The sequence below is a fragment of the Setaria viridis genome, chromosome 6 (assembly GCF_005286985.2).
Source record: "Setaria viridis chromosome 6, Setaria_viridis_v4.0, whole genome shotgun sequence".
Taxonomy (NCBI): Eukaryota; Viridiplantae; Streptophyta; class Magnoliopsida; order Poales; family Poaceae; genus Setaria; species Setaria viridis.
Window position 1 is genome coordinate 20,792,020 of NC_048268.2, and position 17,156 is coordinate 20,809,175.

General features: G+C 51.1%; 1 protein-coding gene across 1 annotated transcript; it reads left to right on the forward strand.

The window, feature by feature from the left end:
* Positions 1 to 8,246: 8,246 nt before the first annotated feature.
* Positions 8,247 to 12,702, forward strand: LOC117862211 (beta-glucosidase 31). The gene is made up of 13 exons (XM_034745742.2): positions 8,247 to 8,535; positions 9,869 to 9,932; positions 10,026 to 10,084; positions 10,196 to 10,271; positions 10,346 to 10,417; positions 10,539 to 10,626; positions 10,738 to 10,993; positions 11,105 to 11,220; positions 11,346 to 11,569; positions 11,703 to 11,728; positions 11,825 to 11,930; positions 12,046 to 12,148; positions 12,244 to 12,702. Exons 1-13 carry the CDS (start codon positions 8,383 to 8,385, stop codon positions 12,464 to 12,466), a joined length of 1,566 nt encoding a protein of 521 aa, XP_034601633.1. The 5' UTR covers positions 8,247 to 8,382; the 3' UTR covers positions 12,467 to 12,702.
* Positions 12,703 to 17,156: the final 4,454 nt, after the last annotated feature.

Here is a 17,156-nt window from a genome sequence, read left to right on the forward strand (position 1 = left end):
CCTACAAGCTGGCAACTCCCGACGGGCAGATCTTCAGCAACGCCTGGAACATAGAACAACTAAGGCGCTTTTACCCATAGCTCTTATTTCCAAGTTCTACATAAACTTGCCGTCATTTCCGTTTTTTCCATTCAAGCTCAGGGGCATCTGACCCTGGCCTCGTTCCAGGGCCGCATACCCCTCGGGGGCTACCAGTTTTGTTCTTCTGGGAAAAAAGAAACCCTGAGCCGCCTCGGTTCAGGCCTTTTCCTTTAAAGCTCAGGGGTATCCGACCCTGGCCATGCTCCAGGACCGCATACCTCTCGGGGGCTATCAGGGGTCCCGACCCCAGCCGCTTGGCGCCACCTAAAAGAAACGGTTTTTTCTTTTTCAAACCGAACACTCCCTTTCTAGACCTTTGGACGCAAAAAAGAGAAGGATGCGTGAACGGTGCTCAGGCAAGATTTGATCGGACCGCGAAAAAACCTATGCCCTAGCGGCTACGGCACCTTCGCTCATCAAAACTTACTGACGCACCTGGCAACGCATTCTAAGCTTTCGAGCTCAAAGGAACAGTAAAGGGGATCGGGATTTTTTACGCAACAAAGTCATAGAACAGGCCCGTATGGCCGACGCAAAACGAGTTCAAAGACTGACATAATTACAAACTTTTTGGGGCGCAAGTCCGGTACAGCTAACTTGACGAAGGGTCGGCAGGAGGGGCGGCCTCATCCTCCAGGAGCTTCGCGAGGGCCTCCGCCGTTGCGGTCACCGCGGCATCGATCCCGTCCAGCTCAGCTTCGGTGTAGCCCGCGGCGTACCCTTCACTCATCCCGGCAAAGTTGATACCAGAATAGTGAGAGCCAAAGACCCTGAAGGCTCGTCGCACGCCAATGTGAAGCGCGTCCACGGCGATCTCACGACGCCGACGGCGTACCCCGAGGACACGAGCCGGCAGAGAGCTCGACCCCTCCTCCGGAGCTATGCCAAAGTCGTCGCAGACGACGCGGACTGCATCTCGCAGGGCGCTGTGCTCGCCGCGCTCCTCGTCGAGCAGACCCCGCAACTTGGCGATTTCACCTGCAGAAACCATCCAGAAAATCCCACCAAGTCAAAGAACAGAACACAAACAACACGGGAACGCGGGAACGGAAAAAACCTCACCGTCGGCCTGGGTCTTCAACTCACGCTCCCGGTCGGCCCCTCGGGACACGGCGGACTGAAGTCCCTGCACTTGCGAGCGAAGTTGACCGGTCTCCGTGCGGAGGGCTTCACGCTCCCCCCTCAGCTGCGCAAGCTCCTCGGCGTCGCGGCGGGCCCTCTCAGCAGCAGCTTGAAGCTCCTCGGCATCGCGGCGGGCCCTTTCAGCGACGGCCTGGAACTCCTCGAGGTCGAGGCGGGCCTTCTCGGTGACAGCTTGGAGCCTGGCCTCCGCACGCCGCGCCTCCTCCAACGCCGCTCGCTCACGCCCTTGCAGGTCGCGAATGACCCTCTGGGCGGCGCTGATTTGCAGGGACAGGTCCCTGGTGCGCTCCCTTTCGGTATTGAAGTGATCCTAGAGATCCTGCTGCCGCCGGAGGAAATCAGATTTCCCCCGACTGCCCTCTTGGAGAGCCTGCAAAGCAACACGTCGTTAAGGCAAAAAGCAAAGGGGAGGTACTCATCACCAACAGTAGGAGCAACATACCTGGCTGCCAGGGAGGACGGTGTTGCCCAGAACCCCTGGCGCTGAAGACAGAGCCGCCTGGACCTGGGCGATGCCGCCCTGCACCGCCTGCCACTTGTGCCACTCGGCGGCGTCGTCCAGCGCGAAGAGATGCCTCGGCGGGTCATTGCGGGATGACCAGCGGAGGACGGACCCTCTCCACGCCCTGGGAACGGAGGAGGCCGAGGCCGAGGCAGGGGCCGACCCAGACGCTGCCGTCGAGGTCGGCACCATGGCACTAGAAGCCGCCGGGTCTACCGACGGCCCCGGCACCTGCACGCTCGTTGCCGCCAAGGCTGTCAGCGGTATCCCAGTAGGCACCTCCGCCTCAGCCGCCGGAGCCACTCCCACGGGGGTGATCGGGGCGGAGGTCCCTGCCTCCGTCACCACTGCCTCCGCCGCCGTCGCGCCTCCGGGAGCAGGCGCTCCCTCCGCCTCTGATCCCGCCACAGCTGCGGGGGCATCCACCCTTCCTCCCGTCGCCGCCGTCCCCTCCGCCTCGTCGGCGTCGAGGTCGATCACCTCCCCGGCCTGAGAACCCGGGAGGACCGCGCCCTGAGCTGAAGGGGCGACCGGGGGAACCGAAGGCGGGGTGGAGTCCGCTCCCCCTCCCACGGCTGACGACGCCGTCGCTCCGCCAGCCGCCACCACAGGGGCCACCTTCGAGGGGGGATCCGCGGCCGCACCAGGAACCCCGCCGCTCACCGCGGGCGGGGCCGCGGACCGCCCCCCGGAGGAGGTCGACAACCGCAGCGCCTTCTTGGGCGCCAACTGCAGGGTGAGGCCACGGGGAGTAGTGCTGCACATCAACAGCCAGGCGTCAGCAGAAACGAACGAAAAAAGAGGAGAGGAACGACACGCAGGGAAGGCCAACTTACGTCCTCGAAGCACAAGGGCGGCGCGCGCGCTTCGACTCGGAGCCAGACGCCGACCCCGGGGCATCCGGCAACGGTCGCTTGTCGCCGCTTTGCTACTCTCCGGCAGCGGGCACGGCGGTGGAGGCAGGCTCCACGGACCCCCGAGGAGCGCCCTGAACGGACTTTTGGGGAGCGCCCCGCGCCGGACCCAAAGCTGCGGCGGGGGCAGGCTCCGAAGACCCCCGAGGGGCGCTCCGTGTCGACACTAGGGGGGCACCCCTTGCCGACCCCGGGGGAGCGTCCCGCGCCCGCTCCTGGGGGACGCCCTGCGCCGACCCCCGGGAGGCGTCCCGCACCTGCTCCTGGGGGACGTCCTGCGCCGACCCCTGGGGGGCGGCCCGCGCCAGCTCTTGGGGCACGCGCTGTGCTGGCCTCTGAGGCACAGCCCTAGGGCCTGGAGGAGTCGAAGCCCGGATGGACGCCTCCCCCGCTTCACCTCCCGCGGCCGTCCGCGGGGGCGCCTCCCAAATGACGAGGGCGCCCGATCGGGGGGGGGGGGGGGACCAGCTCCTCCTCCCCCTCTTCATCATCTTCTTCATCTTCATCCTCTTCATCATCGTCGTCGTCGTCGTCGGACACGACCGACCCCCTCCGCCGCCGCTGGAACTCCTTGGCGGCCTTCTTCCGCTTCCTCGCCGTCTCTTTGTCCTTGCGACGCTTCTGCGCCTCGGCTTGGAGACGATTGCGAGCTCTCCGTTCGGCATCTTCCGGCACCGGCGGAAGGGAGTCCGCGACCCGGGTTAGCGAGCCCTGCAAACGCAAAACAGCTCCGCGTCAGAGCGACAAATAGCAGAACACAAAGGAAGGAAGACGATGCCCCAACTCTTTACCAGGTCTATGAAGCCTGCCTCCGGGCGCATCGGCGGGTGCCCGGGAATCGGGTACTCGACGTCCTTGTCCTCCAGCGCCTCCCGAAGCCGTTGTCGGATCTCGGAGGCGGCAAGCGCGCCCGTCGCCAGGGCGGTGCCCTCGGTCGGCGCGTCAGGGGTCATGGCGCCAAGCGGACGGGTCCGGAGCATCAGCGGCGCCACCCGTCGGGCGTGGTACGCTCCGATGACCCCGGCACCGGTGAGCCCGTTCCTCTTCAGCTGCTCGATGGCCTGCAGCAGGTCGGAGAACCGCTTCTTCTCCTTCTCCACCGGACCGTACGCCCATACCTCCGGCGCCGCGTCGATGGTGCGGCCGGTGAAAGCCGGCAGGGGGGAGTCCGGGTAGCTCTTCACGTAGAACCACTGGTTGTGCCACCCCTTGTGGGACACCGAGGTCTTCACCGTCATATACTCCTTGGAGCGAGTATGACGAAGATGGATCCCGGTGCACCCGATCGGCACCGGAGGCGACCGCTGCTGGCTCCCGGCTTTCCCCGGCTTTCCCCGACTTCTTGTACAAACTCACTGTGAAAAAGTATTTCCACAGCGAGAAGTGGGGCTCGATGCCCAGGAATCCCTCGCACAGCGCGACGAATGCCGCAATGTGCTGGATTTCATTGGGGTTGAGGTGCTGGAGCTCGAGCCCATAGTGGTGGAGGAGCCCGCGGAAGAAGCGGCTCGGGGGAGAAGCGAACCCCCGCTCATGGAAGTGAGCGAAGGAGACGACATAGCCGGGGGAAGGTGACGGAACTTGCTCCGTCCCCGGCAGCTCCCACTCGCCCGCCGCCGTCCTCTCGCAGAGGAGACCCTTCCGCACCAGGCCCTCAGCGCGCGAGGAGGTGAAATGAGAAACCCCCCAGGAACCCATCGCTGGAGGAGGGAGGAGATCGACGGAGACGGGAAGAAGAGCGCGCAGCTTGGAGCGGAGGAAACGAGGCAAGCGCGGATGAACTGAGTGTGAGGCTGGAAGGCAAGAAGGCTCGAATGCGGAAGGAAGGCGAAACCGGCACGGCGAGCTCCTGCTTTTATAGGAAAAGTACCGGGGAAGCCAAATCGATGCCCCAGCCGCCATAAATGCAGCGCCAGGTTCGCCCCTGCCACGCCCGTTTCCTTTTCGAAAACCGCGCGCACGATCGGCCGCGAAAACATCCTATCCTCCTCGATTCGCGGGACGGCGCTCCCCATAACTCCACTTCCCGGGTAGCGCGCCCACGACGCCCCCCACGTTCGGCCCAGGCGCAACGACCGCTCCGTTCCAGCCCAAGGCCCACAGGAAGGTAAGAAAGGGATACGGGGCTGAAAACGCCCCTACGGCCCGTTACGGTCCAGAGGTTCGAAAGCTGGCCCGACACGGGTTCGACAGCTGCCTCAGGACATCCCCCGAGCAAGGGGTGAGAAGGGACGGGCCTGCTAGCGGCCAATTCCCAGGCGAGCGAAAGCCAAGGGCGTCCCGATCTCACGTTCGAGTCCCGCCCGGTATAAAATTCATGGTTTTTCCACGGGGAAAGGCAACGAGCCCCCAGATCCGGTCGAACGGATCCGGGAACTATATGAACTGGCCGGCGGGAAATTGGAGTGCGCCACCAGCTTGGCCCGAGCCGGACCCCCCCCCCGAACGGGGACCGGGACTCCACTCGAACCTACCCGCTTGCAGCTCAAACGAGCACCACGGTTCGTCCAACGCGGATAACGTGGCCCGGCTCAACCCCTCCGTCCTAGCGAACGGACGCCTGAGGGACAACGATCAAAAGTCGACCTAGCCTCCCGATCGGTTTCCTGCAACGAGCAGGAGCTCGGGGGCCAGTTTCGCAACCAACTACCACACGTGTGGTCACAATTCGTAGGTTCCCCAGCTAGGCTGAAATAAAACAAACGCGCCATAAAACAGAGCCCGCGACGAAACAGCGAAAGAAGCCTCCGGAGGAGCACTTCTGCTCCACCACAGGCTCGGGGGCTACTGTTGGGGGGAAATATTAACGATCCCCTAAGATGCCACTTAAGGAAGCAGACACGGAGGCCCGGGCCCACCTAGACGTGATCAAAGCTCCGCCTCGCCCGACCAAGATGCCAGGATCGGGAACGTCCGACCCCCCTCCACAAAGTTTCCGCCTCGCCCGACTGCGGCCCCGGGGTCGGGGGCGCCCGACCCCTCGTCACGAAGTTCCGCGTCGTCCGACCCCAAGCGAAGGGGTCGGGCACGCTGAGGCCCCCGGGGCAGGCATCCCCCTCGGATACGATCCAGATGGACAAGACAGACACAATCCTGTGGGTCCCCCCGTCGGCCTCGCCATAAATGCGCCGCAGGCCTGGCAGAGGGAAGGGATGACCGCGCTCCTCACGCAACCCGTCACAAGTACCCGTGCACGACCACACTGTACAGGCTACAGTGCCGGCGGCTGACTCCCATTTGCCGCAGGGTACTCATGGCCTGCGCCGGCCGGAGTGAAGGAGAGACCGGCCTGTCCTCGGGCCCCGCGCGCCCTCGGGTCCCGCACAGCAAGGATGTGACGCCCTCTCTCCAGGAGCCATTGTCTGAACAACAGCATCCACCGTCCTCCCCAACAGACATCAGGATAACGACGGAACGCCCTTATCATGACCCGACACCTACGGGTATCGAAGGAGCTATCTGTAGGGTGCAACAACAGTTGGCACACGGCAGCCTCCCCTTCCGGCATGCACGCCGGCGTTCGCCAGGGGCCGGCAGAGGCGTCGGGCGCCTAGGAACTTGCTCCTCCTTCCTGCCGTATTTTTTACCATTCTACGCTTTACTCTTTACAGTCCTCTTCACCCGATCCCAACTGTAACTCCGGCCACCCCCTTGCGATATAAAAGGAGGAATCCAGGGCCGGAGGGGGGATCGGCTTCTTCTCCCACAAGCCACAGCACACAATGACTCTCCCTGAGAGCGCAAGCACTAAAGAGACTTGGGACCAGTCCCTCTCTCGTCGACCTGTAACCCCTACTACAGAATCCCGCGTGGGCAACACGAACATCCTCGATACTGGACGTAGGGCTTCCCTTGCCCGAACCAGTCTAAACCCGTGTCTCCCACGCAACCACCTGAGGCTTACGCGCATAAAAGAAATTCACTAGTCTAAGTCTTGATCCGCCGATCTTGACAACGACAAGATCTTTTTAATATATATATATATATATATATATCATGGATCTAGTGCATAAGATCTTTTTAATATATATATATATATATATATATATATATATATATCATGGATCTAGTTTTATAAACTTGTCATAAAGAACACGATGGGTGCAAACGGAGTTGAAAATAGGTAATCTAGAAGAAAGTTATTACATTTTAAAGAAACATATTTTAAAGAAACATGTGAGTTCCCACATTTCAATTTCCTCCCACGAAAATCTCTGCAAGTTGTATACGCTAGGGCTAGATATTGATAACCAACTAGTCCATACAATATTAAAAATCGGTTACGTCAGCCCACCACCATAATAGCAGGCTAAGGGTGGTCGCGCCTTTCCGTGTGACCAGACACGATTTAGGTCTTTTCTTTCGATAGTTCTTGAGCAATAGAAATTCTAACAAATGGCATCGTTCTAGAATTTGCACACGGAGACGGGAGTAAGTACATTAGTCCACTATGGCAAGTAGTGGTCATTCTATGTAGGATGAAGTCCATTTTACTTCCCTCACCTATCCACTTTGTCCGCTTAGTCCCTTAAAAAAATTCTAGCACACTTTACTCCCCTAAACTATTGCACTTGTCCAATCTATCCTATAATTAGGTTTCCCTTTTTTGTTTGTCCGTGTGTGAGTTGAATTTTGAGCTCAAATTTTATGAGTAGATATAAAATATGATGTTTTATGTTAAAAAATTATACTAAGAATTTTCCATAGTTATTTTTATAGGTTAGAAATATTTAATACAAAACTGAGACGTACAAAAAGTGCACGAAAAGTAATCATGAAAATTTTTAATGTATTTTTCTAACACAGAGTATCATGCTATAAAAGTCAACTTACTAAATCTGAAATTGAAACTCACTTTGTACGTGAAGAAGAAAAAAAGAGAAATCTAATTAAGGGGTAGATTGGACCAAATAAAATAGTTCAGGTAATAAAGTGAGCTTAAATTTTACTTATAGGGTTGAGTGGATAAAGTAAATACGCAGTTGAGTAAAATAAACTTTTCCCTTCTGGGTATAACATGACGTTTAATCCTTGTCTTTTTTAAAAAAAAATAATAGATTATGAGTCGTCGGTGTGTTCTGAAAACTCCTCAGACCTCAAACCTCTGGTAGCTCACGGATCACTGCACTGTTTACTCTGCCATTTTCCTGTTTTTGCCGTAAGTTAAAGAAATCTAAGATGTTAAGTTCTCGTACGAAAGTTTAGCACATATCACATCAGATGTTTAGATGCTAATTAGGAGTATTAAATATAGGCTAATTATAAAACTAATTGCACAGATAAAGTATAATTCGCGAGACAAATCTATCAAGCCTAATTAGTTCATGATTTGATAATGTGGTGCTACAGTAATTATTTGCTGATTAATTAGGCTATCGTCTCGTGAATTAGCATAGGAATTCTGTAATTAGTTTTATAATTAATTTTATAATTAGCTTATATTTAATCTCACGAAAAGTTTAGCAGCTGTTTCCAACGTGACGCGGTGAAGCCGGCACGCGTCCGCCAGCCGGGCGTCATGCCTCGAGAAACTACTCCCGCCACGTCGCGTCTCGCTGCCCCTGAAGATAGGCCGGAAGCGTTTGGAACCGCGCCCGTCACCGACAGCACCGAGCAGACCCGTCACACCACGCTGCCGCCCCACCCCCCCCAACCACCCCCGGGGGGCCTCTGCCTGACCCTGCATAAGAAGAGCAGAGGACCGGAGAGCCCGCCGCACCAACAGACGATTGGAGAGCCGCGATGGAACAGAGCGGCAGCAGTTGCCGGCCGTGTGTCGGGGTTGCCCTGGTTCTCGCCGTCGTGTCGCTGAGGGGGCTCGCCAGCGCCGCGGCGATCACGCGGTCCGATTTCCCAAATGGGTTCGTCTTCGGCGCCGGGACGTCGGCTTATCAGGTATGCAGCCCGAGAGGCCCTCTTCTGTTGCGTCGCAACAGGTGCTTGCCTACTGCTTTCTTCATTTCGCGGAAATATTTGGTTGGAAGCTTGTTTTTAGAAAGCAGCATATAAGAAATAAAAGGGGGGCATTTCAGTAGCCCGATGTACCCAGCAGCTGAAGTTCATTGTAGTGGAATACTTTTTTAGATAGCAGCAGAAGAAAAAATTGGCCATTTCATCTAGTACATGAATTTGAGCCTGGGTTACCAGCTTTCACATACACGTCCAAACCGCAGTTCCGAATTTCATCCACCACGTACGTGCCAAACTCTTAAGAGATACGAAATGACACAATGCCAGATTGCAGAATGAATTCATCCACCACTTCCGAAGCATTTCATCCCCCAAAATTTACACATGAATTTCAAGGACAAATTATTTTAAACTCGATTTTGCAGTCAGATACGAAATTGGCAAATCATTAAAAGAAAACCAAAATCAGTATATGTGCAGAATTCTTTTTCTAAACTTCTAAACATACTTTGCCACAGATAAGGGGGCCAGGTTCCGATGGATATTTCCGCTTACTATCATTAGAGTTCATTATTGTTGCTTCACACTTCAAGTACTTTGCGCAGAGGGAAAAACTCTTATTGGATTTTTTTGGTTGCTAGCTATGTTGTTAATATTGGTAGTGTCTTAACCACGTTTCTGGGATTCAATAGGATGAAAATTTTGAAAATTTCAGACTAGGATTTACTTGTGTTGACAAGTCAAAAAGTTCTTGTCTTCATGAAATTTGACTGAAGTTTGCACTAAATTTGACTGGCATGCAAGAGGAGGTAATTAAACTAATGGATCCTGGTTTGATAGGTTTGCACTTTTATATGAAAGGGAGGTATTGCCTATTTGAGCTTTGGACTGCAACAAAAATTCAAATTGGGCCAAAAATTTTGACTGCTTCGATGTTGTCTTGGGCCCAAGCGAGATGGGTGAATTCGCTGAATTTCAGCCCACTCCCTCGAAATCCCAACCTTCTTCTTAACAAAACTATCATGCTGTTCTTCACGATTCCTATTAATGGAGTGTTATTCAAATCTTCAATGGTCAATAAGGTTTTAAATAGCGTCTGTAGCACCTAAGGTGCCAAAATATGCCATATCAGTATAGCATCATGTACCACAAAGCTATAGCTATAGCTAGAGCTTATAGCTGGCTAGTTATTAGAACCAGAATGATGATATTTAATGTTTTAAAGTTGAAACAGTAGGGAAAACCCCTATCAAATGATGATGTTTATTGTCCAAAATAATAATATTACTTATCATGGTTTTGTTTAAATCATGTGCAGGTGGAAGGCGCATGGGACGAGGACGGAAAGAAGCCGAGCATCTGGGACACATTTACGCATGGTGGTGAGTGGCAATGCATCAGGATTTTGCTTATGATGTTGGCACAGTCGAGGCCAAGTAGCAGTAAATTCTAACAAACGCCTTTTTCTCTCGGAGGCTATGCTGCGGACCATGCAACCGGAGACGTAGCTGCTGATCAATATCACAAGTACAAGGCATGTTTCTTATCTCTAGTACAAGTAGAACCATCTGTTTCTGAACCGAAATTTATTTTGCCAATCATCTGTAACAATTTATGCCAACAGACTTCCACGGTTTAATTTCAGGAGGATGTGAAGCTAATGCACGAGATGGGCTTGGACGCGTACAGATTCTCTATCGCCTGGACAAGGCTTATTCCTGGTACATATTGTTCTACAAGGTGTATCAGGACCAGTATAACATGGCCTGATTGTTTCGTTGTTTGTGTGTTGTAGATGGGCGAGGAGCTGTGAACCCAAAGGGGCTGGAGTACTACAACAATCTAATTGATGAACTCGTGAGTTATGGTATGTAATATATTCCTTTTGTAGTATGCGCATTCTAAATTGACCTTGTTCTTTGTGCTAGTACTGTTAATCTTGTTATTTCAAAGAGCTAAGATGCAATTTGTTGGGTTGTTGATCACAGGGATACAGCCTCACGCAACAATATATCACTTTGATCTTCCCCAGGCACTTCAAGATGAATACAACGGCCTGCTCAGTCCTAGATTCATGTACTACTCAATTTGAAATCACACCCTCTGACACATTACCATATACACAGAACTTGCATATTGAAGTGAAGCTTGATGCTTGTTACTTACATGACTCTGATGGTGATGCAGTGAGGATTTCACGGCGTATGCTGATGTGTGCTTCAGGAGCTTCGGGGACAGGGTGAAGCACTGGGCCACCCTTAACGAGCCCAACATCGAGCCCCTTGGTGGGTATGACATTGGCAATCTACCACCAAGGCGGTGCTGCACACCGTATGGTGAAGCCTGTGTTGGCGGCAACTCCACGACAGAGCCATACATCGTTGCACACCATCTTTTGCTCGCACACGCCTCTGCTGTTTCCCTCTACAGAGAGAAGTACCAGGTGGCATGGTCCCCTCGTTTTAGTTTTCATTACAAATATCCTGTTCATGTGATAAAAAAATTGTTGTTTCAAGACATACATGATGGATAGTTTTGGCCCCATATGGTACAGGCGGAGCAAAGTGGGCAGATCGGGATCACTTTACTAGCCTTTTGGTTTGAGCCCGCGACACAGAAACTGGATGATGTAGAAGCTGCTGCAAGGATGAGTGACTTCACCCTTGGATGGTTAATTTCCACTCTACTCAATAATTTGTATCACTAGGGTCCATGAATTGCTCTCAAGTTATAAAAATCCTTGATATATGAATTTACACCTAACTTTATGACTAATGAGCTGATTTATGGGCTAGGTTCATGCACCCTTTGGTGTACGGACACTATCCGTCAGTGATGAGGAGGAACGCCGGGTCCAGGCTGCCAGTGTTGACAGCTGAGGAGTCTGCGAGAGTGCGCGGGTCATTTGATTTCATAGGGATCAACCACTATGGTGCAATTTATATTGCGGCTGATTTGGGCCAACTGAAACAGAGCCCGAGAGATTACGCCAGAGACGCAGCTGCCAAATATATAACCTGTAAGAACCAAGAAATCCGTGACGCATCCATGAGATACTTTGACTAATGAAAGATAGTTTCACGAAAATTTAGAAATCAAAGTTTGTCTATTTTACTACTAACATTAAATTTTGTGTTCCAATATTTCCACAGGGCCATTTCAGAGCTCAACGAACAAGGTGCGGTAAAGTACTTCTTTTCAGCTCAGCAGAAGTATATCTTAATTTTAAGAAAGGTTAGCTGAAAGTTTTACATGATGGTCGGAAATCAAACAGGACGGCCTCAGGTTAGAAAATCACCCGGCGCCATGGGCTCTGAGGAAACTGCTCGACCTCCTGATACACAAGTACAGGAATCCTCCAGTCCTAATCTATGAGAACGGTGAACTACTGAATTGAACATCCAGATTGACCTACCATTCTGATTCATTTTCATAATGACTTGGCACAGTTTTGATGCGCATATGTACACTGAATTGCTGCTTGCTATCTTTCAGGAGCTGGCGACGAGCCGGATCCATCAGGCAAGTTCGTGTATGACGATGGGTTCAGATCACGTTACCTGCAGGACTACATTGAAGCAACACTTCTCTCGATCAGGTCATAAAAGTTCTACACAGCAGTGACTAATGCTGATTCCCTACTATATGAACATGACATTGGATTTACCATCTTTGTTCTCTTTCTGGTGACAGGAACGGCTCAAGCGTGCACGGCTACTTCGTATGGTCGTTCCTGGACGTCTTTGAGGTCCTCTTCGCCTACAGGTTCCGGTTCGGCCTGTATGGGGTCGACTTCGGTGCTGAGAACAGGACACGGTACGCCCGGCACTCCGCGCGGTGGTACGCCGGCTTCCTTCACGGCGGCGAGCTCAGGCCGGCGGCAGCGATGACCGGCTCTGGAGCCTACTCTGAGTGATCATTGGTCAAGCCGCGCGTGATGTCCCATGTATATGAGATCAGATCTTGCGTATGAATGTACTTGCATGGCTGGATGTGATTTTGTGATAATAAATACAGATAAGGAATTGTAGGAGAGGAAAGCTGCTTGCTGCATTGACTGTGAAGCCGTAGGGCAATCCGGTGAAAACCGGGTCACTTTCCAAAATTCGCGAAGACTCACTGTGAAAATTATTGGAACAGTTTAACCTAGAACCTCTAAGGTCGTCCGGTCTTTTATTATGCACTACGGGAGAAAATAATACCCGCATGCTCCTCACTTAATAAACATGGTCCAAGACAGGTGATAGTTCGATCTATGACCAATATCAATTGTTTAGAAAAAATACCGTATTCTCAATGTCACTTAACGCATTAGAATGTTCAAAATACACATACTCTAGAAATAGCTTTCAATATATGGCAATAGAATTCCTATTCAGAGTATTACATCGCATAGCACAACGTGTTCTTTTTTGCTGACGAGATTCATGACGCTTTTGCTAGCTACACAGTTGTGCATACCAGTTTCTTTCTCATTGCCTCTTACGCCTTTTAGATCCCTGATGAGTATTGACTCGTCATTGGATTGGACCTAACACCAATGCTAATGTTACTGCCATTTTAAAATAATAGAGTTTGTATTGAGTTATATAGTATCACTGGTTTTTTAAAGGAGTGCAGTCTTTTTATCATGTTATGTTAAGTTGAATATCATAGCGCAGAGAAATTCAGTGCTGCTGAAAAGTGTGCGTTATGAGAGTTGAACCGTCCATGTTGGTTCGTCTCCTAGGCGATCCTAGAGGCGATCCAAAATTCCATTCCACAAGTTGATAACAACCGTGGTCTTGAATTCTAAAATACGCAGGAGAGCTGCGCATCATTGCATTAAGAAAGGGGATAAAAGGCTCATATAGCCATACAACAGTACACACACCAACACTACACAACCAAAGCCTTGAAACCCGAAACCAACAGAAATTGAACCCTGAGAGTGAAAACTACAACCCTACCCGAGCAATATCGCAAGATCATGCCAGAATCCAAACCAGAGCTAATAGAACTGCCAAAATATCAAGCAGCCTTGTAGACCGATTACGATTACGGATGTAAGAAAGAGGGTAGACGAAGATCAAAGTAGCTAGCATTCTGGAAGATGTCTACAGTATTCTTCTCGATCTGGATCCTAGGAGCCAGCCACGAACACAACCAGGTACTGCTAAAGATCTTCATGAAGAGAGGAAGGAAGCTACGGCCTGTAATAAGTACCATTTGAAGTATTACAGTGACCATGAAAATTTGGAAAGAAATCCAAAAGAAAAAGGAAGGAAATTGGCAACAATTCCAAATTCGGCCAAATTTTGACCGAAATTTGAATTTCAAATTTGAAATTCAGAAAAATTTGCCAAAAATGTGGAATACAAGTGTAAGGGTGTGTAGGACTAAAGGATCAAAAATTTGGAGCTAAGCTAGTGCCAAAGTTCTTCAGAAGAATCAAAGAAAGAAAAGAAAAACTCAGTTTACTGTTCACCGTCCGAAAATAGGAATTCAGGAAAACAGCCACAGAGTCTGTTTTCACAATTCAATTCTGGAAAATTTTTCAACCAAGTGCACCAGAACAACTATACCATGTTGAAATATAGACTTTGGACTATAATAATCATGTGTTGTTGGCCAGGAACAGTAAGAGGAAGGAAGTCAAACTCGAGCTCAAAGTCAGCACAAAATCACAAGTGACTGAAACTCTGAAATTTTGCTAAGTCTGAATGACAGTATGACCTCAACTTTGGGATTAAATTCAGAGCAATGTAGCTAAAAGAGGGTACTTGTTCATGAGCAAAATGGAGCATTGGGACATAGTAGAGCAGGTTTGAGTAGAAGTTGGATTGGAAAAACAAATTTAGGTCACTGATTTGAGTCAACAATTGAGATCGACACCACTGTCGATACTGACGAAACTGAATCCTTAATTCAGTCGGGTTCAGAACCAGCTCGAGCAACTTTTCCAAAATTCCAGTGATTCGGTGTTTATCTCAAACCGACGCCAAAATAAAAGATGGCAGTCTTGAGTTTATCTTCAGGTTCTGTTAAAGCACGGGAGGCCGTCGGATTGAGGATCAACCGTTAGTTGCTTCTGAAGATCACGGGCGCCAGAAGAACGATGACAGAGCTCCAGACGTGTCGCCGCCGCCGTCGTCGGTCGACCGCCAGGGCAACTAGCTAGGCCACCTCCTCACCACGCAAGCCTACGGATAGGCCACGGTGTCGTCCATGCGAGGGGTTAAATGCTTGAATGTTTACTGTTCCCGCGCCACCGTTTCACTGCTTCCCCTTTTTACCGCCGCCCGCTCTCCTCTGTCAAGCTTCACCGCCACGCAAAATTCCACCACCCCGTCTCGCCTCCCGTCGATTCCTCTCGCCTACTCCTCCACAGACACCCCAGCTACACCCCAGACCAGTTGTTGTCCAACATCCATGCCAAAGTAACCGTGCTCGCCGTTGCTTCTGTCCGCCGCCGTCGCGCCGCCCGCTCACGGTGAGAACCACCTTGCGCTGTCTCTCTTCCTTCTTGAGTAGTCGTAGTCGAGTCCTTAGGGTCCTAGGATGGTGTCGGGGTAGATGTTTGAGTAGGTTAAGCCGTTATCGTGAGTAGTCACCACCGGCCGAGAGTGTTGCCGCCCGTCACCGTGGCGGGGATGGCTCCGGCCATCTCCCGGGGAGCTGTCACTGCGCACGGGTGTGTGAAGGTATAGGGGTGCTGCCCTGACCAAGCTTCGCCGCCGGTGGGGCGCCGGCCGGCGAGCCGCGCCGCCCCCTGTCACGGGCGCGTTTTGGCGGGAGGAGGAAGAAGAGTCCGGGCGCTCGGGCCCGCGCGACAGTGAGGGGGGGAGGAGAAGGAGGCCGAAGCGGCGCGGCCGTCTGTGGGCCGGCGCATCGTGACGGCCCAGTGAAGCGCGCGGTCGGCGAGAGATGGAAAGGAGGCCGGAGGCCGGAGCAGTTCGCGGGCCGGCGTCGCGTAGGCCCAGGAGCCGGTGCGGAATCATCGGCCTGGTTTGGTAGGCCGGGGGCCCGTGAGGTCCAGCAGGCCGGTAGGCCAGTGGGGCAGGCTGAAAGTTGCGCGAAAAGAAGAAAAGGGACAGTGGGCTGTTGGGCTGGAACCAGGTTAAAGGAGGATAAGAAGGAAGAAATCGGCCCAGTAGGCCCAGCAGTGGAGTTTAAGGCCGGCGGGTAGAAGTGAATAGGAAGAGTGGGGTCCGCGCCGTGGGGCCCAGTGTTCATGTGAGAGGGTAGAGAGTGGGTGAGTAAGAAAAGTATTCCGGGTGATTTTCGGGAAAAAATTAGATTTCCTTTAGCGAAATAATTCGTTAAATTTATTTTACACCATTTTAATCACAGAAATTTGTAGGAGTGTCCAAAACTAGTGAAACCAATTTTGTTAGGCTTGTTTTATTTTCCTTTATGCATTAAAATTTTTACACCCTAGAAAAATAATAAAATTTCAGGTATTTATTTAATGCCTTCCTTTAAAGGTAATTAAATAAATACTTAATATTTATAAAATGTATAAAATATGAATAACACTTTATTAATCACAAATAATTCTTAACTCATAGGAAATTAGATTTTCAAGTTAGGAAATAATTACCACTTTTTCTAAAAATAAAAGAAAAAGCTATAGGAAGGGTTAAATGAGAAAAATAAAAATATAAGTTAAATCTTTTAGATTTTTGTGTGTTGACTTACAACTTATTCGTGATAAGTCGTATAGTCCTTGTTGGCTTGCAACTTTATCATGAAGGAAAGTTGTATAGTCTGTTATTCAAAAAGTTTGCATTCTAACCCCTGCATGTATATATGACGTAGATCCAGAAGCACCAGAAGAGGATTACTGGGAATTTTCAGAAGGACCCTTGGAGTCCGACGAAGTGTTTGAATTTGTTCCCTGTGAAGCAAATCCGTCGGCTTCTACTAATCTTTTTAACGATCAAGGCAAGCCCCGGTGCATTTATATCTATCTATTTTGGAGTCGTTATTTCATGTGACCAGTTATAGGTTATTTGTTTATTGTATGCACTAAGTCTAGGAGTTGAATGAAACCTATTCTTGTGTATGATCATGCCTTGATTTAAGGACATCTTTGCCACTTGTTCAAATCTTAGAAACTACCCAAGTCTAGAAATGCTTATTTGCTTACATGATTGGTTTACCAACCTTAAGGAAAACTCTTAAGTCATACATGTTGCTTATAAAGGATAGTTTGGAGTATGAAAACGGACAGAAGCTAGAGATGTAGTTCTGTCTGCTAGATTAATTTGGTTAAGGACCGATTCGTGTCTTAACCATTGATCAAGTGATAAGCATCTGATCACTTACTGGGTATGGGACCAGTAAAGCCCAGTAGATTAGTAAATTCTATGATCAGGAATGCTTCGTACCCGCGCTTGACGTGCTGGAGATTGGCAGGGGTGTAGCCTGAAACTCACATGGAGATCAGGCCAGACGTGGGGTCCCATGTGGGGGTGCATCCCTGGGTCCCGGTAGTTGTATTCCTAATCATTGACTTTGCTAATCGAGAGGTTGTTAGTACGACCTGGACAGTCGTATAATGCTGGTGATCAGGGTACTCTCCTGCAGGATGTAAATTGATCCGGATCGCCGCAATTCTCGGT

Excerpts from the sequence above, each read along its gene's own strand:
- LOC117862211 (XM_034745742.2), top strand. The coding sequence starts at position 8,383 with ATGGAACAGAGCGGCAGCAGTTGCCGGCCGTGTGTCGGGGTTGCCCTG. Across the intron at positions 8,536-9,868 it reads CCGGGACGTCGGCTTATCAG|GTGGAAGGCGCATGGGACGA; the intron begins GTATGCAGCCCG and ends AATCATGTGCAG. Across the intron at positions 12,149-12,243 it reads GCAACACTTCTCTCGATCAG|GAACGGCTCAAGCGTGCACG; the intron begins GTCATAAAAGTT and ends TTCTGGTGACAG.